Source organism: Trachemys scripta, chromosome 2 (assembly GCF_013100865.1).
Source record: "Trachemys scripta elegans isolate TJP31775 chromosome 2, CAS_Tse_1.0, whole genome shotgun sequence".
Lineage (NCBI taxonomy): Eukaryota > Metazoa > Chordata > Testudines > Emydidae > Trachemys > Trachemys scripta.
The window spans coordinates 111159264-111184027 of NC_048299.1; the positions used below are offsets into that span (position 1 = coordinate 111159264).

The window sequence follows — 24764 nt, forward strand, 5'->3', positions numbered from 1 at the left end:
TTCATGTACATGTAATTAAATTACTACTTTTGTGTTTAAAACACGCTGGGATTACCGTTTTTCTTTTTTTACAAAACTTAAACTGACCCACTTGAAATGGTAAATTTTCATAACCCCACTATAAAGCGACTCTGCATTTATTGCGATCAAATTTTTTGGACCCCAATTATCATGTTATAGTGGGGTTTCACTGTACATCGAGCATCAGGAAAAAATTGAACATATTGGGACAAGGTGCCAGCTGTGAGTGAGACTTGCCCTATACTAGGTCCCATGGCATGTGGTTTGAGAAGAACCCCTGCTTCTCCTGCAGTATGGCAGAAATCTGGAGGCATCCATTAAGCATAGTTTCAACATGTGAGACAGATGAGAAACTGTCTGAACCAGCCACTCTTAAAGGTCAGTTGAATAGATACTTTGGCTCACGACTTGTATGAAGCCTACAAAACCCAAAAAATTATCCAAAGCTCCGTCAATCTATGGGCTCCAATGAAAAGGAACAGACTAAAGTTGTGCTCGAATGCAAAGAAGAAAGTCAGAGTGAAGGTGGAAGGGACTAATACTGAGCCAACCACAGATAGGTCATTGTTGGCTCATCTCCTGATTATGTCCAGATCTCAGTGCGATGTTGGTCTATGTGAGACTCTGGGAAAGTACAAGTTCTCCATGGTACCATGATTGATGTTCGAATGCAATGAAACAATGCGTACATGCAATGCAAAAAGAACACAGATGCACATCTTGCATGGTCTTCCTAAGCCAGAACCTATGATGATATGACCAGCAGAGGCCTTTTAGCATAGCAATCATAGATAGTACAATTGAAGTACAAGCTTTCAGAAAACCAGAAACTATTAACACCTCCCAAGGTTCGGCTGAACATTACATTAGGAGGCTACAGAGAAAATACCGGATCTATGACCAAGTCCGTCTCATGTCCGATACATACACAGAGGAATACATTGAAAATATTACCAGAAAGAAGAGATTCCATGGTATTGCACCTGTCCAATTAATAACCACTGACTCCATGTACATCTCCAATATCATAATGAAGAAGCTAGTGTCTCATATTCGGACGAAGGACAAGTTAACTGTATGCCCTGCAGCAAAAATATTCCAGCATGCAAAGGATTGCTCAAAGAATTTAGTTGTCACATGGCATAATGAATGCCACCTCACTCTGTTCAGTGGAATTTCTTCATAGTTCCTATGATGAGGCTGACACAAATTATTTTGCATGCCATCAATGCCATAGAGAAAGGTGCTACTAAATGAAGACTTTTTGTACAAGACACAGATGTTCTAGTGCTCTCTGTGAGATGCAACCGCAAGGTTCTGTTTTTGTGCTTGCTGCTGGGGAACAATCATTGAACATCCCTCAGGATGTGTTCCTATCACTCAGACCATTAAAAGCCACCACACTGCCAGGTTTCCATGCCTTTTCAGGAGGTGACACTACCAGAAGGCTGGCTAGAAAGACCAAAAAAATCTTACTGGAAGGTATTTGATTCAGCCTCCAAAGACTGTCTCCTCGCTCTGAAGGTGCTCAGAATGGCTGACACTGTCACTAAAGGAGGTCATAAATGCACTGGAGGCGTTCACAAGCCGAGTTTACCATTTGAAGAGCAACATTATGACATTTGCAGAGCTACGTTGATGTCGGTGTTCTTGATAGCAGATATAAATGCAGCCCTTGTCGGTAGCAGTTTTTCTTTCTGTCTGCCTGCTTCTAGGAAAACAAATTATCAAGCAATGGAATGGGGATCATCAAGCACATCCAAAATTACACCTTCCCCTATCAGGCACGGATGGGTCTTGTAGGATGAACTGATCACACCAGTTATGCGTGAAATACTATGTGCTCCCAAATCAATCCTTCAGCTAAACAAATGTTCATGTGCAAAGACAAGATGCTCACCACGCTGCAAATATTCAGTCAGCAGCCTGCCTTGTATGGAGATGACAGTGATGATGAATTTGATGAATATATGTTTTCAGTCGTATATAGCCCAACATAGCATGATCTCCTGTGATGTATTTACAGGAAGAGTATACCTTGGTAATGAATGGTACTGGAGCACACAGAATGATCTTGTTCTTATGGATGGAATAAGACGACTTGTGCCCATAGTAGAGATATTTCAGAGACTTCTTGATAATGTTACTACAGCCAGATCAGAGGCCATCCAATGGAAGAATTGTGAAATCCCAAGTAGGGAAGAAAGGTCAAACTGCTGGCTCACATCTACATGCTGTTGTGAGGAACTCTGATATCTTCATAGTGATCTACCATCTTAGTTAGGGCATGTGGCTCAATACTCTGACTCACGTAATTCTGTACCAGGAGTGGACCCAACAATAGGAAATCCTGCCTGCTGGAAAGATGGAGCAGAGACCTCTGTGACAGTTCCACTAGGTACACGTACCAAGAATATCTTTGGCAATTTCAGCCATAGGATAAAATAAGTCACTTCCTCCTTTTTCATCTTTGGAAGTAGTGGAAGTGGGGAAGGAAGTACACAGAAAAGTTGACAGACATCTGCAATACTGAATGTCTATTTCCCTGTGATCATTGGTCTACTTCCTTCTGATGCTCCAGGCTGAGACTTTACCCCTGGAGCAAGAGAAGTCCTTTGCTGGTACCTCTGTGGTGTATAGTCTATCTTAGGCTTGCTGTAGTAGAAAGTGAATCCTCTCTTCTTATCCATGTCAGCCACCACCATATTAATCTTCTTCCCAGCAAGATTTCCCCAATGAATCTGAGTCACAGAGGATTTGTTTAAATTAATTATCTGCTGTCTGCTATACTTGGTCTCCTGCCACTGAATTTTCTGCCAAACACACAGAATGCATGAATCCATCCACTACAGACTCATTAACCAGAGAGATTTTCTTTTGCTTTGACTTCAGCTCATCATGGTTCTGTCAGCTACAGCTTTATAGGTCACGGAGTCAAGACATCATGGCCCTAGTGAAACATGATTGTTAGTGAGCTATGATGACTGAAGATTAAGTTTTGAATGCCCATTTGAGGGTACCTCAATTTTTCTATCTGCGGGGTCTTTGGGGAAAAGTCCAATACCACAGTAAAAAACAAACCAAAACTATTGTACTAAGTTTGGGGAGCATAAAGAGGGAATATTTAGGATCCAAGACCATATAAAATATTTCATGGCTTTCCAATTTAAACATTTTCCCTTATCAGGGTTCTCTTATTCTCCCTTGATGGAGGAGTGAAAATTCAGCCCTGGTTTTGGAGGGAAGGTATTCTCCTTTGTATCTGGCTGGACCCCAATGGTGACCACTACCTTTCTCCCCAAGCTCTCAAACATGTCTGTAGGGAAAAACCTCTCATTTCTCCAGCTAAGAGTTATAACCTGAAATACACAGTTCCCCTTCCTTGGGGAAGATGACAGAAGAAGATGAGACTCTGGAATGTCTTTTCACTCTACTTTGGTTTTTATGGTATTTGGGGATTTTTGTGCCTGTCTGGGAATAATTTATACTTCCTAGAAAGTGCTCGCTTTCAGGGTTTAGCCCTTGTAGGGGACCTCAAGTCTCTGTCTGACATGCAATTAGAGAGGAAATGCAGAGGGGCACTGTAGTGAGGCGGTGTGGGTCCCCGCTGCCCCAGAGAGAGACGAGCCCCTCCAGACACTAAGTCAGGTGCCTGAGGGCCTGAGCACCTGACTCACCATTCCCCTGACCTGACCCAGGACCTGGGCTGACGACTAACTGTGTTGTTTCTGCCCTCACAAAGGACGCGGAGGAAGACTCCTGCAGCCGGACTACTTCCCTGCTAGATCTCCTCCTGCCACTCCAGAGAGAGACAAGCCCTGGCTAACCTCATTACAGGCACTCCTGAGCCCAAATACTCTTTGTGAGAAGAGTAAGTCGGAGAAGATACTCAGCTTCTTGCTAAGGGACCATTATCCATTTGAGAACCTGAAAAAGAACTTGGAACTCTCCATCAAGAGGTGTCTTTCTTTGACAGCTACGCCAGGCTTGTGGAGGGAAAGCAAAAAGAGGTTGGCAAGTAGGGTGGAATTTTCAAAAAGTGCCAAAGAATGTTAGACGCACAAGTCCCACTGACTTTCACTGAGGTATGTCTTTTAGGCACTTTTTAAAGTCACCCCTAAAATCCATTCAGGAAAATATCCAACTCCAGGAACAAGCCTCCTGTGCTTTGTGTCAGGTTTTTTCCTTAAATTTTTCAATGAAGGAGGAAAACTGCCCAGAAAAAGACAGAAAATTAAAAATTACAGCAGAAGAGCTGAGCTGCTGGTCTGTTCAGCTGACTGGAGAGAGAGCACCAAGGGAAGACATTATGTCTGGGGTGTAGTCAATGCTCCAGATCCCTTGTGGACAAGTTTCAGCTAACTCCAGTATATACTGAAGGAGAGGCGCAATCCAAACATATGTCTGACCAGGAGAGAGGTCAGCATCCAGAAAAGGAAGACTAGAATCAAAAAACTTATGAAAACTTAAGATAGTAACACTATTATTTCTAGTCTAGTAAATTTTTTGTAAGTGTAAATAATGTGCATACTTAAACAGACTTCTATAGAAATACACGTATACAGACAGCTCCAGACTATCAGTGTTCTACCAAGGTAAATATTGTCGTCAATAAGACTATGAATTACACTGTAGGTTTAATTACGCTGTAGGTCTGATTACAGCAAACAGAACAGTCTAAAATATGTCTGCTTTCTTTAAAAAAAGATTGCTTGAAAGACTACATAAACAATTCTAAATTCCTAATTACAGCAGCTGTCCAAAAAGCATTTCTCTTGTCATAGCACTCCAACCTCATTGTTCAGTGTGGGTGGATCAAAACTGCAGTGTCCATGTTACTAAGGTTTGTTAAATACTTTCAATCTCTGTTTGCATTTCATCACACAACTTCAGTTATATTTTATCATACAAAGAAGTTATGTTATGTGGTAGTCATGTAATAAGAGACAGCGAAATCACAACACACAATTCACAGTTCACTAGCTTAAAATAAAATTTGGTGACCTCAGAGCCTTCTAGGACCAGCAATAAAGCCAAGTTTCAAATTTGCATGGTCCTATAGACAGGCACTGAATTCACAGTGCCACAGGAAGGCTACTAATTCCAGTAAACTGAGTGAATAAGCATAAGAAATTATTCTGAAGTACTCTCAATGTCAGCTTAATATTACTTAACTTTAATAAGGGTGCTATTTAATTAACAGTGAAACGTGCTCCCAAAAAATCTCTTTCAAAATTAGCGCTCTACAATAATTTCTTCTTTTGACAAGCAACACTTACACAATCATTTGTGTTTAAGAATTTTCCACCAAAGCTGTACTCCCTCTTCCGAAAAGTAATATTTTACAAACTTGATTATTGTATGCTTACCTTTTTAAGCAGCTTTACCAAAATACTGCCTGAGCGCTACAGAAGGGTCTTGCAGTTTAACAGCAATAATATTCTGAGCTTTTTTTAACTCATAAAAGGACTTTAGACATCAAGGGATAAGGAAAAGAGACAGAGAGTTCTGAGTTTGTTGGCTGTCACTTAGAATTAGTGTTGATGTATTACCTCTGTCACAGCCCAGTGGTGTAAAAATTGGTCCAGATCAGTCAGGTAGAGATGGACAGGTGAAAGCTGTGTCTGACTAATGTGAGGTTTTCCTTTAATGCTCTGAAGGCTAGTCAGCTCCTCTTTAGAGAATCCTAGAGACAGTGGAGGAATGAAATAGTTAGGATCACAAAGCAAGTCAAGCGCTGTTCTACTCTATTAGCACCATTGAAAAAAACTCCTTTAGTTGTGCCCATAGAACATTTGTTGTTTCACAATTCCAATAGGTCTCACTTGGTATTTTGAAAGAAGTATATCAAAATATGATTTCTGAGTTCAAAAAGAAAAATGTCCAAAACCAGAAAAGTGATTTAAAAATGTAGGTTAAGGAGAAAAGCTAAGAAACATCCATTCAAAACTCTGAGTGTAATTCAGTTAAAAAAAGTCTGAGGGACACCCCTATTTTTCATAATGTACAGCTTTACAAAATATGAATACTATACTATTTTGTGCCTGGACAAAATTTTCAGTCATAGAAACCATATTCTCTGTATACCAGGTTTGGAGACTCCTAGTAGCCACTGGCTGCTAGCACTGCAAAACTAAATATCACAGATCCCTACTTTAAATTTTAGAGGCAATTTCTATATCTGTGTAAAACAAACTGCTTCAACTATTTATGCAGAGAAAGGAAAGAAAAGCCAGCAAATAAGTTTGTGTGGAAACCATATATCAGTCCTGAAAAATGAAAAAAAAAAATGAGCAAGGATGAGTGCAACGGAGATTCCATTAGATGCTCATCATACTTTGTAACATGACCCATATGTAAAATGTTTAAAATTAGAATATTTTAATCTTTGTCCTCCCCTCGCCTCAGTCTGAAAGCCCATTGTTCAGTGTTGTCTATCAGCCCTTATTCCCATGTACAGCTGCTTGTCCATCACAAGTACTAGATATATTTGTGAATTTACATTAAAGCACATCAGAGACGGAATTCCATTTCACTCTTTGTTTCTACTGTGTATTTTACCAATTGTCAAGTGCCTAGTACATTTACAGGACTACATAAATTCCCAGACAAAAATCTACATTAAAATTGAATTAAAGTTGTGGGTACATGCAAATAATTAATGATAAAAACACTACATTGGTGATGTAATTATTGCAAAAACAAGCAACACATACCCAGGTAATTCAGCGTTTAAAATTAGGCTTAAGAAAATTCCAAACTCATTTAAGTATGTAAACATACAACTGAGGCAACCAAACAATCCTACCACTGCTCAGTAGTGATGTCACGCTATCACCCAAACAATTATGATTCAAGCATTATAGTTTTTGTGGTCCTAGAAGAGAAGAAACTGACTTTTAAAGATAATCATTCCACCCTCCCCGATATTTCCCATCTCGTGGTGTCACTACAATTAAAACACTGCTATAATGTTTTTACCTCTAAATTATTCAATATAAATTCCATCTTAATGTAGTTCATCTTTAAATTATTAAAGATTTCATAGTAGGTTAAATAAGAATCCTAAAAGAAATACTACCATGTAATATATCTAATGATTTGAAGATCTGTAGTATCAACCTCAAATCAATTTTATAAAATTTAACTAACTTTTAGGTTCAGATTCACTGGTATGTACAGGCTGTACACTAGCCAGGTAACCTGGGCTTTAAAACTAGTTTGCTTCACCAGAGCATCTGGAGTATATTTGTAAATCTGGTAATTAATTTGCAAGTGACTTATCCCCATCCCCTCAGCACACACAAAAAATGGTTACCAGCCTTTCCATAACTTTACCTTTCACTGGAGGTGTGTGCACATCCAAAGCACTGTTGCCTGAAATTTCTCCCTTGGTGGTACCTGTCAGGTCAGCTCTGGTGCCACGTACTCATAGCACCAGTATAAAGGGCCCAGCTGACCCTGCAGACTTTCAGTTCCTTCCTTCTGGCCAACTCCAAAAGATGGGTAGGAGGGCGGGTTGTGGAATGGACATGTCCAACATATCTCAAAGAACAACAGTTATGGAACTGTTAGTAATCATTTTTAATTCAAGTGCTTGCACATGCCTATTCCACTGTAGGTGACTCCCAAGCAGTAGCATAGGATGGGGGGATCGGAGTTCTCGACCGAAACTGGCATCATCCCTAGCCTGTTCAATGGCATAATAGGTAGAAAACGTATGAACTGATGACCAAGTTGCTGCTCTGCAAATGTCCTGAATAGGGACATGAGCCAGCAATGCTGATGCTTGTGCTCTCATGGAGTGGGCAGTCAGGATAGCTGGTGGTGGAACACCTGCTGCTCATAACACGTGTGAATGCATGATGTAATCCATGATGAAAGTCTCTGAGCTGAATCCTTTCGGCAATCACTATGAAGAGTTGGATGGATCTACGGAACGGTTTGATCCTCTCGATGTAGAATGCTAGGGCACATCTGACATCCAGAGTATGGGCTTGGTGCTCACGTGTGTTTTTAGGTAGAAAACTGGCAGAAAGATTGCCGGATTACTATGAAACCACCTTTGGGAGGAAAGCAGAGTGAGGGTGAAGCTGCATCTTATCCTCAAAGAAGATTGTGTATGGGGGGTGGGGGGTCCAACGTAAAAGCATGGACCTACAAGACCCTCCTGGTTAAAGTAATAGCCACCAGAAAGGCCACCTTCCAGGAAAGGTATGACAAGGGGCACATTGCCAGTGGCTCGAAACGTGGGTTGGGGGGCTGTCAGTTTTGATAAGACTAGATTTAGGTTCCTGTACGGGATTGCACTCACCTCTCAGGAGCGCCCCCTGCCTGAGTGCGTGTGCCTGCATCCTCTCTCTACCTGTTTGTGTTGGGTCTTTGCTGACTCAGCCCTCCGGCCAAGTCATACACAGACTTTGTGTGTGTGATAAAAGCAAAGCAAACCCCTTTCAGGGGACAAGTCCAACAGGGGCCTCTTACCCAGGGAGCTTTAGTAGTGCTTGCCCTGGCTCTGCCTGGAGAGATTTGGCAGTCTCTCACTCCAGTAGATCAGGGTCTTCTCTCTCAGGCCTTCCTACAGGGAGAGGTGTGCACTTTCCACCCTGGTTGCTCAAGGTCTTCTCTCCCAGGCCTATCTACCTGGAGAGCTTTTAATAATCTCTGCTCCTTTTAGTCAAGGTTCCCCCCGCCTGGCCTCTCTTACCTGGAGAGATTTTCCAGTTCAGTGCCCTCTGTAACATTTCTCTCAGTTTGTCTCCGCTCCAGAATAGAGCAATGCCCCAGGACTCCTTCCCTGGAAGCAGTCTTTGCCCTCTCATGGCCTTTCTGGCCCCAGCTCTTCAGCTGGGCCACTAAAAGAGTTTAGTTCCCCCTTTTGCGGTGCCTCAATGCCCAGGCCACTTCTCCCAGTAACTAATGAGGGTTGGGGGGGCCTGGGCCCACCCACTAATGCGGGTCCCAGCCCAGGGACCCTGTAGATAGCAGCTGTTGCTGTGTCCCTTTATCTATTTAACTACTGTTGTAGTTCCCTGGGCCACTTCCCTGTGCCGACTTCACCCTTACCTCAGGGCCTTGTCTTGATGGAGTCCCTGCAACCAAGCTCAGGGCTCCTTCTTGCTCTCCATGGCTTCTGGCAGCATTACCTTGTCTGAGGTCCTGCGGCTCCCTCAGCCAGCCACACACCATCCATGCTCCTCCAGCTCTAGCAAGGAACTGAACTCAGTCTGGCCCTGCAGTTATTCTTATACTGACCTGCTGGGTCCTGATGGGCTGCTTCCCACATAGCCGCTCTAGACAGCTTTGAGGACCTCTGTGTTGCCCTTTTCTGGGGTGGGGTGTAACAGGGCCAAAGGGCTTCCAGCAGGGAGCCTCAGGACCTAGTCCACCCATCACAGTCCCATGGAGGGACTGGTTCCTGTATTTATGAGTACAGTCTTTCTAGGCCTTTGAGGAAACAAATGGCCATCTCGTGTGAAAAAACGGATCAATTATTCACCGGGGAAGGTGGAATGCTGAAATCACTACAAGATGAACTTTAAATTGATGAAATCGCTAAAACTTGCTGTTTCAGGTGTAAAAAATACTCAAGAACGACCTGCAGCGATGACTGCGGGAGTGAGACTCCATGCTGGGATGCCCAAATGGAGAGGTACATAGCCCTGGTAAAGGGCTTCCTGCTACCTAATAGACCCAGCAGACCTGTCTGAGCAGGCCAACTCCGCAATATTTATCCATGGAGCTTCCAGGCCATCAAGTAGATGGTGGTGCTGAGGTTAGGATAGAGCAGCCGACTGTGGTTCTGGGAAATCAAGTCTGGGAGGAGAGGGAGCATGAGAATGACCCATGCCCTGTCCTGCTTGATTTTCACCACAACTTTGTGCATGAGCAGGATGGGGGGAAAGCGTAGAACAGGTATACTGTCCACAGGAGCAAAAAGGCATCTGTGGGCGAGCCCAGGGCTGTGGCCTCATAGGAAGCAAAACTGGTGACACTTTCTGTTGTGTCTGGTCATAAAAAGTATCTATTTGGGGAGTTGCCTACTGCTGGAAAACATCCCTGATGATATCCGGGCGAGGGGACCACTGTAGTGACGGGAGAAACCCCTGCTGAGGCAATCTGCCAGTTCATTTTGCATTCTGGGAAGGTGAGAAGCCTCAAGGTGGACTGACTGGGTTATGGAAAACTCTCACAAGCGAATTGCTTCCTGACATGGGGTGAAGAGCAAGCCCCTCCCTGCCTGTTGAGGTAGAACATGGCTGCAGTGTTGCCCGTGAACACTAGCACACTCCTGCCCATAATGTGAGGCAGGAACACCTGACAGACCAGACAAACTGCCTTGGACACTCTGACATTGATGTGTCTTCTGGGGACCACAGGCTTTGGGTCTGAGGGGCCCTGGGTGAGCTCCCAGGCCCAGCTCTGACCTGTCTGAGATCACAGAAATCAAAGGCTGGGGCCAGGCGAAGGGAATGCCTGAGCAACCCACCAGAGGGTCCAGGCACCAACTGATGGAGGCTAGAACTGGGGAAGGCACTGTGAGCACAGAGTCTAGATGGTGGTGCTTCAATGAGTAGACCAAGGCCAGTCAAGCCTGATGGAGCCTGAGGCATAGTCTTGCGTGCTGCACCATGTACATGAATGAGCCCCTGTGACCTAAAAGTCTCAGACAAAAACGTAATGGGGTGGTCCTTGATGTGTGCCATTAGTGACATGATCATGTGAAATGGCCTTCTGGGAGGAAGGCCTTGGCCTGGGTGGAGTCAAGCACAGCTCTGATAAACTCTATCCTCTGCACCGGAGTGAGAATAGACTCCTGCTCGTTTATTAGCAGGCCCAGGACCTGTCAAGTCGACCGTATGAGGTGGATTCTGGACTCTACCTGAGCCTTGGACCAGCTTCTGATTAGCCAGACATCCAGATACAGGTAGACTTGCACCCCATCTTCTCAGGAAAGTTGCCACTACCACCATGCACTTTGTAAACACTCGCGGGGCCACTGATAGGCCGAACAAGCGAACCGGGAATTGGTAGTGGGCCTGGTTCACAAAAAACCTGAGGAACCTTGTGGCCTTGGAAGATCAAAATGAGAAAATAGGCATCTCTTAAATCGAGAGCAGAGTACCAGTCCCCAGGATCCAGGGAGACCATGCAGAACTTCAATTTCTTGAGATAGCCGTTGAGTCGGCACAGGTCTAGAATAGATCTGAGACCACCCTTCAGGTCCTGCAGGGATTGCTGAACCTCAGGAGATTGGAGGACTATAGCCACGAGCTCGTACGCATGGCCACTGCGGAGGCCATGGACCTGGCTACCAAGTCCACCACATCCAGTGATGCCTGCAAGGAGGCCCAAGCTATCACCTTCCCCTTCTCCACCAGTGAGGAGAACTCCTGCCTGGACTCTTGGGGAAGCGAGTCTTTGAACTTCAACATGGAGTCTCACACATTGAAGTCGTACCTGTCCAGCAATGCCTGCTGGCTGGCGATTCTAAGCTGTAGTCCTCCAGTAGAATAAACCTTTCTATTGAAAAGGTCCAGTTTCTTGGAGTCATTTGCTTTAGGAATTGCCCCTTGTAGGCCCCGCCTCTCCCTTTCATTAACCGCTGAGACCACCAAGGTCCCCAGAGGGCAGGAGGGAGAGATGAGAATATAGGAACTCGTAAATCTGGGCAGACACAAAGTACTTCCTCTCTGCTTTTTTCGATGTCAGGGGAAGGGAGGCAGGGGTTTGCAACAGGGCTTTCACTGGGTCCATAATGGCCTCATTGAGAGGTAGAACCACTATCGACATGCCCACAGCAACCAGGATGTCAACCAGGCTATGGGAGGATTCTTTCATTATCTCTGCTTGCAAGCCTGTTTGAGGCCAACCTCTTCAATAGCTCCTGGTGGGCCTTATAATCATCTTGAGGAGGCGACACGTCCACCCCGACACTGCCTCGTCCGGGGAGGGTGAGGCAGCCTGCACACGCAGGGGACCTCCTCCTCTCCTTCTGTGCTGACGGGATCCCACAGATCCACATCCTGAAGTTCAATACCGGGCTCAATGCCGAAGTCCAGGTCGGGCGCTGCCCAATGAGACAGAGGGACCCTTCTCTTGGAGGCCTCCAAGTCAGAGCTTCTAGAATGCGGCCCTGGCATTGGGGCAAACCCCAAAGGGTTCCGAAAGGGCGAACAGTGACCGCTAGACCAAGGATGCGGTGGGCACACCTGTGCTGGGGTCCATGACGGGGCTTGGAAGGCTGGAGGGATAACAAGGACGACTCCTTGGATGGGAGGAGTTTGACCCAACCTCCAAATCAGCTGACAAGTTTTCGTCTGGGAATCATGATGGTGTGGTTCCTATTGGTGCCAGGAATCGGTGCTGAGGCTGGGGAGGCTTGCGTTGGGGCCAGCCACGACAGTTTCCCTCTAGATGTACCGCAGGGTCTGGAACCAGATGACAGCTGGGGGCTACATGTTCCATCCTGCCCACTGGCACCAATGATGCCAATTCTTGTACTGCCGGTGGTACTGAAAGCGACAGCAGGTCTCTGGCCTCAGCAAATGCCTCCGGGCAAAACTCCACTAACTGATAGAGAAGCGCCAACTAAACTATATAACTAAGCAACTGTTTACACTCTAACTATACACAATATGAAGAAACAAATAAAAATGAAGAGCACTAAGAACAGCTTGCTATAGCATGCAGAGCAGTTCCAGTGAACGTCACTGGCAGTAAGAAGGAACTGATGGGGTGCAGGGTCAGCCAGGCCCTTTATACCAGCGCTGTGAGCGCGCAGCAACAGGGAGCACCAGAGCCAACGCAATGGGTACCACTGAGGGAAAAATTTCTGGCGACTGTGCTCGGGGCACGCACACACCTACAGTAGAATGGCCATGTCCAGGCACTCGAAGAATCACTCTTTCCCTCTCCCATGGTTTCCAGTGTTGCTGCTTTCTGGTGCCAGAGAGCTGAGAGGAACAGTGTGGTTATCTGGGATACAGGATTGGGTGTTTTTTTATTTTAACTATTTTTTTAAAAAATATGGGCAATCAAGTAAATGTATAGATATTAAATTGTGGAATGTGACTGTCAGAGTTAAAAGGAAACATATGTATATTAAATTTAGTTACCTATGAAAGTCTGGAGGTAAATTGGGCAGCAGGGGGCATGCAGTGAGTGAAAGGAGGCTGTGCAGAGAGTCTGGGGAGAACAGGGGGAAGAGGAGTCTACAAAAGGACCATAATCGGCAAGTAGCGAAAAATGGGGGATTCAGGGGCAATGCTGAGCGAGGCCAGGAATGTACATTGGGTCAGGAATGTGAGAAGAGGTTCATATGCAGAGGGATCCTGTGTTGGTGAAACCAAGACTGTGCACTGGTCTTGAGGACTGGAACGGGGAGCCCAGTCCCTTTGTGTCAAGGCACCAGTGAGTGAAAGGCTACTTACAACAGCACTACTGCCTCAGCTCCATTGTGCACTCAGGCAACATCACTGGGGCCATAAACTGAAGACATCAGCCCTCAGAGACTGTCACCTTCCTACCTCCCCAATTCTTAGGCCCCTCTCTTTGGATAGCACCCATCTCTCCTCAATACAATCCTTCATCCCTCCCAAAGCCACACATATCTGTTTCCCTCTGCTCCTCCCCATAACCCCACTCTATCCCCAACCCCTCACTGTCCCCCCTCAGCTCCCGACACCAGGAAGCAGCACTGTGGGGAGCCTTGGGAAGGCATAGAGATGACCAAGAATATGATCAGGGCAGGAATAGGAGGAGGAGAAATATGAAGCTTACTTTTCCATTAAGAACAGGAGTACTTGTGGCACCTTAGAGACTAACAAATTTATTAGAGCATAAGCTTTCGTGGACTACAGCCCACGATATGCATCCGAAGAAGTGGGCTGTAGTCCACGAAAGCTTATGCTCTAATAAATTTGTTAGTCTCTAAGGTGCCACAAGTACTCCTGTTCTTTTTGCGGATACAGATTAACACGGCTGCTACTCTGAAACTTTTCCATTAAGATTATTCAAGGTTTAAAAAGCTTTGAAGAATGCCAAGTTTCTTAGAGAACACATTTTAAAATAAATTTTAACTCAATTTTTCAGAAAACTTGTTCTGTAACTCAAGTAGAGTAAATGCAGTAATTTTATCAAAGATATGTTGTGTTCTTCATATAAAGCAAGGAAGTTGAAACCCTGTTTTAAGTGTAAAATGCAGTTCCATCATTAACTCCAGAGTCATGACCAGAGATTCCATAAGGTCACCACCAGGAGGAAAAAAAAAAAAGCCATTGAAGTAGGAGGTGCTGCTGTGCCTATTTTTATAAGTGCTGTTTCAGTGCACGCAACAAGGCACAGAGCCCATCCTAGGCTAACAGCTTTTCACAGTTCTGGAATCCATGCGGCATAATGCTCAGCTCCAAAAGTGGAGAACAAAAGAAGCTGGGATCTGCATAAGCAATTTCACCAAGGGAAAACTGCAATATCCAGTTTCACATGTGTAAAATATCAATTGTGGCACTAAGAATGCACAGTACACTAGTTTCACACTAATAATTTCTCCCTCTGATTGAGGACTATATACATGCTAAATATGAAATCTGAAATCCAAACTGCTTCTTTGCTACTCATGCACAAACCTCACTCCCCACCTTGGTCTGTCAGATTTAACCATCCAGACACATAGTAGAGCACATCTTTTATCCTCTTTGTTTGGGAAAGTCTTGGGACTTGACTTTTATTTGCATCAGTGTTCAGTGGTTGGTAATAATTCTGTCTAAAGAGCACTGGAAGCCCACTCTATTGTGTTTGATTTTATATTTGGATGTTATGTTTTTAATATTGTTTGGGGCACCATCACAATCAGATTGGTGCTCATTAATTCTATAAGCAATCAAAATAAATAAAGCAGCTATGCAATTCACTTAAAGCAAGAATAATTTTTTTTCTTGCTCAAATAATTCAAACATTGTTGTTTTCAAGTTTAAAAAAAAAAACAACATAGAACCATAGGGTGGGAAGGGACCGCAAGTGTCATCTAGTCTAACCTCCTGCCAAGATGTAGTACATATCTGTGTACTGAAACAAAATATGAAAAATATTCAGTCCACGTGATAACTGAGGGTGAAAGAGTAAGCCATTAAAAATAGGAAATAAGAATGAAAGTGCTTTCTCACCCATAACCAAAGCATATCACAATGCTAGAATTTCTGATAGTTTTTCCATTGTGTACAAGTATTTAACCCATATTTAATATTTATCATTAATCTACTTTATACAGTCATTATACTAAATGAGGTCACTTTATCACAATCAATTTCATGTTTTAATTTCAATTTATAAAATTTAAATGGATTACCTGTAAGTGTCGAAAACAAGAAGCTGAAATAGTCCACATCGTTCACTGAACTGTCCTGCACTTGGCATTTCCATCCAGCAAAGGAAGATCTATTTAAAAACAAAAACAATGGGAGGGCTATTATAAAACACTATAATTAAAAATACACTTATGAAAATTAGACAATAATATAATTTAAAAATCAAATCCGCATGCGTTATTTTTAGCACACCTGTCCCCCAACTGTAAAACTTATACCAGCGTCACACAATTTTATTTGCCTATTTGGGTGTTTTGTTTGCTGTTTTTAAATGGATACTATAAAACTTTCCTCCCCTATGACTGTCATCAAAGGTGGCCTGTAGATTGTGTTACTGAGCTGGTAAATTTTCATAACTATTGATACAACACTTACGGGGGGGAAATAGCAGCCACCAGACACAATAACTTGGACCAATTATATTTTATCTGGAACCTTATTTTACATTTGATGTTATAGATTTAAAGTAAAACTAATTTTTTTTTTAATTAAAAAGTCCCTATTTTGCAAGGCCAAGTTATATTTTTCATTATATTCAGTAACTTTAAAATATCTCTTTTTATGCAACAATGGAGTACATTTAATAGTAGTGTCAGCAAATATTTAGAATGGATAAGGATCTTAAACATGGGAATTATAATAAAAAAAATAAACATACAGAGAAAGAGACCTAACTTAAAACTTGCTCTGAAGTCTCTCATGTGTTATATTTTTTAATAGGTAAGACATAATGCAGAGCTAATAGCACCACCTATTAAGGTTGCCCAACACTTCCTATTATAAGACTTTGTTTTCAGTTGCTTATAACTTTGTCAAATGAATTATTTGGGTTGAAATTTCCCATGCTGCATGTCTGCCTCAGCCAAAATGGTTCAGCCATCTCCAAGAACGAGGTTAGGGGAAATATATGTTGTTTTGCCCATGTTAACTTCTGGTGACCTTTTCTTTGAGAAGCTCTAGCACCCCCCCAAGATTTGAAGCAGAAACTTGGCGTGGAGTGGCCTGTTTGTCAGGGATGTGACTTTTCTTGCAACCATGAAAATCCACCCAAATTTGGCCAAGTTATAAGCCAGGGGACCCCAACATGGTGCCCGCCTGGGTGCCTAAGTGCGCCCACGTACTGGCCAGCGGACGGGCATCCGCCGAAATTCGGCAGCATTTTGGTGGCGACGCCTCTGGATGACGCTGCTTGTCTGTGGCATTTCAGCGGATGCTCGTCCGCCACCACAGTCCTCCATGGCTCGTCGTCTGGCGCCCACCAGACAAAAAAGGTTGGGGACCACTGTTATAAGCATTTGAGAAAAATGCAGTTCACACATGCTCAGTACAGAGATGCTAGAATCTTCGTAGCTTAATTCCTCCAAAATTCTGCCTGCCCTAAGCACACTCCATCACAGGGCTTCAGGGGCCCAAGCAGGATTTCTGTGCAATTACAGCACTGGACTGTTCTAACCCATGCTGGGTCCTGATCCAGGCACCAGAACAGTACACAGGGAGGAGCCAGTCTCTCTTAGTTTCAATGCACCCTTTGCTGATGCCCAAGTAGCTTGGAGAGGGAAGTTGCCTGAATTGCATGCAGAGGAGACAAGAGCTGTACTTGGGGAGCACAGACAGGGACAAGGAGCCTGGGAGATAAGGGGGCCTCAGAGACAGTCCTGACTAGGCAAAGAGACCGGAACTGGGAGCCGAGGGAAGCAGAGAAAATTGAGACTAGATGGGCAAGGAGAGAAGGTGTCAGGGAGGGAAAGATTTATTGGATAAACACCAATTTCCTTCCCTCCCCCTCCCGCCCCCCCGAGGTGTTTTATTGGTGTTCATTGATTACAACCAAAAATCCTACAGTGGAAGTCCTTAAGTCTCCTGGTGAAGACAATGGCAGACTACAGGGAGGACAGTTCTCCAATGACAGGGAGGACTCTTTTCCGTGACGGTGAGGAATAGACCTCTAGAGGTTGACACAATGTGTAAGGTGCCCTGGTTCTTCCTGCTCTCAACTACCGAGGTCAGAATCAATGCTGAGAGGTGTGACAACACAGCCAGAGTTGTGCTGGTTGAGTCCAGAGTTGCAGGCTGCTCCTTCTCTCCAGCCCATGATGCTGTGCAGGGCTTGAAGGATTTCCCTCTAGAGGCCTTGCCATATCAGTCCTTATGGGAAGGCGCTGAACTCCTGCCTTGGACTCAGAGAGCCCATTTCAGGGCCTGACTTCAACACTGGAAGTGATGGTGATGCTGACTTCGACATCAATGTGGAGGTCAGGACAGGTGCTGGGCAGAAATGGGCAAACTACGGACAGCGGGCCACATCTGGCTCGCGAGACCCTCCTACCCGGCCCCAAGCTCCTGACCTGGGAGGCTAGCCCCCGGCCCCCTCCCCTGCTGTCCCTCCTCCCCCGCAGCCACAGCTCACTGCGCTGCCGGCACAATGCTCTGGGCAGCGAGCTCTTGCGTCAGGGGGCAAGAAGCAGGGGAAGGGGGAGTCAGATAGGGGGCGGGGCCAGGCCACACCTGGCTGTTTGGGGAGGCCCTCCATACAATTTTGGAAACCCAATGTGGCCCTCAAGCCAAAATGATTGCTGGCCCCTGTGCTAGTGTGTTGATGCCAGATCTTTTCTCATTGCTAACTTCTCTGCATCAGCCTTAGGTATCACCTGTCTGCTTGACAGGACACTGAACAATGCTGGCTTGTCCACTAGCATGATTCTGGAGCTCATTTCCTTAGAGTCTGAGGAGACCCTTCATGGACTATTCCAGAAGGTGGAGTTTCATTTTTTGTGTGTGTGACTTGTTCATACTTATGGAGAAGGACAAGCAGACCAAACACCTGTCTGGAATGTGCAATTCCCTCAGGCAGAACAGACACCTACCATGACCATCCTTCAGGGGGATTAGTCCACCACAGGACAGACAAGGCTTGAAGCCCACAGGTTTGAAGTCCACTATTTTGAAAAGCCTACAGAGGGAGCTTATAAAGGGGGATCAAATCACAGCGGTCAAAAATAGGAGATCACAAGTAGTTCTGTAGATTTTGCAGAATTTAGCCTGAGCTAGGAACTAGCAGGTCAGACACCCACCAGTTTCATCTTACTGCCACTATGAGGCAAACCTTTCTGTCCCTGCAATACCCTCCCTCACTCAATACACAGCTTCCAACTTCTGCAACAAATGAGGAAGGGGTCCTACCAACAACAGTTTCTTTTCTTTCACAATACAATCTTTCACAATCCAATCCAAACACAAGATCAGGTCCATCCAGCGTAGTGAACAAGGGAGGAGTCTGTTGTAATCATTGGGCTTACAACTTTACCTCATTTGTGAGTTCAACTGTAAAAAGTGAGGGCAAGTTTATAAAATGGCACAAAAACCTATAACAAATGCTGATGGGAAGAGGTGCAAAAGCAAGAGAGAAAGACTGAATTAGTCCAAACAAAAAGGCCTAGTAATATAACAAGGACTGTATTACGATCATGCCTAGGAAACAAGAATATTGTAAAACCAAAAATGAGTGAATCAAATTTTGGGGTGTCAAATCAGGCCTCGTTGATGGACAAAATAATAATAGGATGGACTATTCCATGCATCACTTCCCTTTGGGGGTCCTTAAACAGAGAGATCTTGGGGAGAAAAGTTGGCTATTGGAGTGAACTTCATTACCATGGCTTCCACTCCCTGGAACCCCAGGCCATCATCATCCTGATCCTGAGAGACTTCCCAACCAGACCAGGCCAGAAAGAGGGCCCCAAATGACATAACCTCTACCATCAGTGGCTGAATCCCAATCACCACTTGCGATCTGAGACTTTCTCTCCTCAACCCTACCCTCTCATGTCCTTTTTCTTCCCAATCACTATTTCTTTCATATCTCTCTCCTTTATTCATTCTTTCTAATAAGAATCTGACTTAGCCAACCAAGATTGTATATTTTGCAACATTGTTGTGAGCCTGTGACCAGAAAGAAGCAGCTCAAAGCAATACCCTTAATAGTCCAATGCTGGCACAAGTTGCCAGGTCTCAAAGCAGCTGATAAGTCAGCATGCTGTGCCAGTGTTTTTACAACAATGAGGTTGAAAGGGAGAGTCAACAAGAGACAGAACTTGCACTTTCTATGTTCGCTATTCTTTTCTCTCCATTTTTGATTGTCTTGTTTTGCCTTCTTAGGAAATGGGACTGGACTTCACCACTACCACCATCTCCAGACCATCTTTTCCCCCAAAAGGACAGTAATTACCATCTTTAATACCATCTACAAGACTGTCAAACAAAGGGGGGGGGGGGCAGGTTGCTTCTTTCTAAAATATCTCTTTAGAAAAAGGGGGAAGGAATGTTGTTAATATGAAAGCCTTACTTAATATTTTACATTTCAAATGTTTTAACTGTTCCTTCCTTCTTTTCCTGCAGCCTTAATAAAAGGTTAGAAAGATTTTTAATGGTGTGGTTGCCATGGCACTAAGCAGGCTGAAGTCTGTACAACAAACCCTAAATCTTGTTTTAAATTGTTTAATGTTGGACAGTGACAGGATTATGTTAACACTTTTGACTCTTTGGGCCCCTTTATTCCATCTAAATGACTACAAGTCTCATATGGAAAAAATAATGTGACCATATAATTAAAGACTGTATCATAATACATATGCACAAGAGAGCCACACTAAAGTTGCACAAGCAACCTTTGTTCTGACATTTCCTAACTTTTGATTATTAAAGTTGCAAAGTCAATGTTATTTTAACAGGTTTTTGTATGTAATTATCAAATGCACAGAACATGGTCTAGGAGCCAGGAGATTTAGGTTCTGTGCCTGGCTCTTCCATTTACTGTGAGACTTCAAGTAAGCCATTTACGCTCTCTGTGCCTCAGTTCCCTCATCTGTACAACAGATCACTTATTTGAGGATGGGGCTAGGCTGTTTTCAGTGGTGGCAGATGACAGAACAAGAAGCAATGTTCTCAACTGCAATGGGAGAGGTCTAGGTTGGATATTAGAAAAACTATTTCACTAGGTGGATGGTGAAGCACTGGTATGGGTTACCGAGGGAGGTGGTGGAATCTCCATCCTTAGAGGCTTTTAAGACCCGGCTTAATAAAGCCCTGGCTGGGATGATTTAGTTGAAGTTGGTCCTGCTTTGAGCAGGGGGTTGGACTAGGTGACTTCCTGAGGTCTCTTCCAACCCTAATCGTCTATGATTCTATTTGCCAGAGGTATGTGAAGTTTAATTAATTGTATGGGATTACTTTGAGAGCTTCAGATAAAAGGTTCTATAAAAGCCCAAAGTATTAGCATAACCAAATATTGTGATACTAATATCTGCCATGTGAAGCTAATCTATAAATTAAATACAACACTAATATGGTCACCCTTTCCATAGGATCCAAGTATCTACACCTCTACCCCGATATAATGCAACCCGATACAACACGAATTTGGATAGAACGCGGTAAAGCAGCACTCCGGGGGGGCCGGGCTACTCACTCCAGCGGATCAAAGCAAGTTTGATATAACGCGGTAAGATTTTTTGGCTCCTGAGGACAGCGTTATTTCGGGGTAGAGGTGTAGTTAAAACTATTACTTTTTGAGGATCATGGAAGTGATTAGGAAATGGGATCAAAATGTTCAGTATAAAGAGAAATCTCAATTTCAATAACTAAATGTAGATGCATTACAAACAGGTGAAAATAGCAAACTATCTTGCACACAAATTGTAGTTAAATATATTAATACTTTCACAAATAACTAAAAACTATATATGCATTTATAAAAATAAATTTAAACACTGCTCATAATTTAAAAGTTAGAAATATTTAACTCTTAAAACATGCCTTTTGTACTCTCCAATAGAAGGGGAGGAGATATATTTAAATGTAAGTTCTAGTTTCCCTTTTTTAAATAAATTCATTTTATCAAAGATAGGAATCTAACTGTTACAGAACTGTTGATGAGCGGGACCTCTTCAATCATCTAGCCCAAACCCTAAATTAACTATGATAAACTGTACACTATAATTTCCATAATTTTATCTAATCTCAATGAGAATCTCTCTATTGTGCATGTTGTAACTGCATCATTAGGCAACCTGTTCAACAGACCGATTGTTATTAAAAATCAAAGTTGAATCTTATTAACTTAAGCTCACTGCTTCTTTTGCTATTCATGTCACAGATTTTCCAGGTAGCAGCAGTTGTCAAAAGCCTCTTTTCTTACTTGTATTTGGCAAGAAAGTTGTGACCTTTTCTTTCAGATGCAGCCCTTGCTACTTTTATCCATGCCTTTATAATCTCCACTTTGCTGGAATATACCTCAAAACCACTGGGAAACTGCAGTTAGTGCGGAATGTGGCTATATCCCAAAAGGAGTCCATTATATTCATGCTCTGTGATCTATGCTAGCTACCAAATGATTTCTGAGTGAAGTTTAAGGTGTTGATTTTAACATATAAAGCCCTACCTGGGTCTTAGCTATTTCTGAAACATCTCTTTCCATGTGATACCATGGCAGCTGCAACATACAAGGTGCTTGAGATAACAAATACCTAGCATAAATGGTAGGAGGTTGGGGTTCTCAACTCTGCAATACACTCTCTTACCCTCTTCCAGGCAGCTTGAGCTCAGATTTACTGACAGGAAATGTAGCAATTCAAAAATATTCATTTGCACTTTGAAATCCCTTATCTCTCCCACCATTATCTTTATTTTTGGTGACAAAAACTTTTACTCTCCAAAAACTGACTAACAAATACAAAAACTACCTCGTTTCTTTCAAAATAACGCACACATTAAAGAGAGAAAAAAGCAGAAATCGTCCAGTTTAAGACATGCATGAAAGAGGCGCTGAGTCAGACACATGCTACAGATAGAACTCTTGGACATATTCTTCACAACTATTGTCAAATCTTTCAATAAGCCCTGTTGTTGAGGTGTTATAGGCTACCTTTCAAACATATGCATCTGAAAAGCACATACAAAATGCGCAAATGGACACATATGGTTACATTTTCAAGGAAACAGGTATGCAGGTAAAGTTTATGCATTAAAGGAAAGAACTAAGATTAATGGGTTTAGGACATAGGGTGTAGCCGTTTGCCATACGTCCGGATTTTCCCGGACATGTCCGGCTTTTTGGGCTCCAAATCCCCGTCCGGGGGGAAATCCCAAAAAGCCGGACATGTCCGGGAAAATTGGACATTCGGTGCCGGGCCGGCAGAGCGGGGCCTGGCCGGGGGCTCGGGGGCTCGGCCGGCAGTGCCGGGGGCTCGGGGGCCGGGCCGGCGGGGCCGGGCTGGGGACCTGCGGTGCCGGGGGCGGGCCGCGCCTCCTCCCCCCACACACCCACCTTATCTGCTTCAGGCTTCCCGCGACTCAAATGTTCGCAGGAAGCAGGGGAGTGAGCGGAGACTTTGGGGAGGGGGCGGAGTTGGGGGCGGGGGCCCCGTGGAGTGTCCTCCTTTCGGAGGCACTAAATATGGTAACCCTACATATGATGTAACATAATTAGGGATGCAAATTCTGCTACTAGTTTAAGTCAGGGGTAGTTAGGGTTTGTTCACAGAAGAAAGTTGCACTGGATTAACTAAGTCAGCCAGCACCTATGAGACAAGGGAGATATTGCTCAGAAGCCTCCAGCTTTGTCATGAGACACGTGCACCTTCCCTTTAGTCTTCCAAATTTGCACTCTACCATCATTCTGCAGCTATACAGTGTTTAATAACTTCTTTCTCCTATTGAAGTATACTGTAAAAGGTTTCATAAACCAGGGAATCAGAAAATAAGCTGGGTCTCCGAAAATGACAAGAGGAATCACCATCATTAGAGTGCTTAGTCATCTTGGAAGCAAAATACTTTTTTTCCATTGCATAAAACAGAGCTGACTTTCTAAATAACCTGGCATCATGGTTTCCTTTCCAGACTATCCCCATACTAATATTGATGAATTTTCCCCAGTGGTCAACTTGGCCTTGCAGCTTGATGAAGAAACACCCTTTCTGTTGATGAATTCTGAAGCTAGTGTAGGAGGCAAAGAATAACTAACTATCTGGGTCCCAACAGTGACCCCACTACAATTTGGAAACCCCAACCAAGCAAATCCATCAATAATCTCCCATGTATTGCCAAGATTTCTGAGCTTGACCCACGTCTGCAGCACCCTCCTCCATGACAACAGCCCTGACAGTTACTCTACTAATACACAAAACCGGTTATCTACTAAATAGCAGCAATTGGGGTTGGCAAGCTTCCAGATGGTGATGACCACATATTCTCCACTATCAGAGGGGAATTCTCATGTTAGTGTTCCACCACTTTGGGGTGAGCTGGGCTCAGATCTCTAGGAAAGTAGCCTGAAATTCTGCAGCCACTGCAGGTCATCCCAGTTGTACACGACTATCCTGTTCCACCAGTTGGATCCAGTTGGCTGAGCCCACAAACAGTGCTCCACCAAGAGAAATGCTCCAGGAAAATGTCATGCAGAAGTATCTACTTGATTTCGTCCTCTTCCAGCAGTCTTTCTACATCATCATGGATGTCCCTCAAGTCAACCAGCACCATCTGGCTGTGTTGACTGCAAATACCTATGGAGCAGCCTGTTCATGTAAATGACTATCAGGATTGCAGCATTTGCCTGGCAAAAGTTGCCCAAAAAAAAAAAAAATCAGGTGAAGACAACTAGAGAAGAATCATGTGGGTTATTGTTTAGTTTGATCCCAAGCCCCAGAATTGCAGTGGGTTCCAATATATATCCCATAATGCAAAGACCTAAGTGGTAGGACACTGCACCGTGGGATACCTGCCCCAGAATATTGTGCGGTTAGTTTTTAAAGGCATAGATCTGTGTGGATGCAATGATTACATGAAAGTAGCTTAATCCAGCATGAACAAAACCATATGGATGGACTTTTTCAGGATAGTTATACTTGTATAGATATAACAGAAAGAGACACTGAACACTTTCCCATGCTGACAAGCTCTTAAACTGGTTTTGCCAATGCCTGTGTGGACATTTATTTTGGCTTAAGAGTGATTTATTTCAGTTTAGCTCAAACCAATTCCTAACCGACTTAAGCCAAACCAAAACAGGACTGCTTTAAACTGCAGTAAGAGTATCCACACCACCTTTTGCATCAGTTTAACCAAACTGGTTTAAAGTCATACAGTTAGTGGCTTTAGGACAGCACATTAGATAAACAGCGCTCACAGCTTTCCCGCCAGATGGGAGGGATGGGGGAGAGGAGAGGAAAGGAGTAAAGGAAGGTCATGGAAGTGGCATTAGAAAATGCTGGAACTTTAACACCCTTGAACACTGCTCTTGCCTTGCCCCCTGTCCTCATATGTACGTATTCAACTAGTATGGGTCTGGTAAATTTTTCAAGCCCTTATCATAAATATTGAGGGAAA

General features: G+C 43.8%; 1 protein-coding gene across 1 annotated transcript in view; it reads right to left on the reverse strand.

Moving 5' to 3' along the window:
- Window positions 1-24764, reverse strand: part of TEX10 (testis expressed 10) — a 120659-nt gene that overhangs the window by 34756 nt on the left and 61139 nt on the right. The window contains exons 10-11 of the mRNA XM_034761416.1: window positions 15368-15456; window positions 5574-5707 (exon numbers count right to left, since the gene is read on the reverse strand). Coding sequence (XP_034617307.1) covers window positions 5574-5707; window positions 15368-15456 — 223 coding nt within the window. The remainder of the gene's footprint in view (window positions 1-5573; window positions 5708-15367; window positions 15457-24764) is intronic.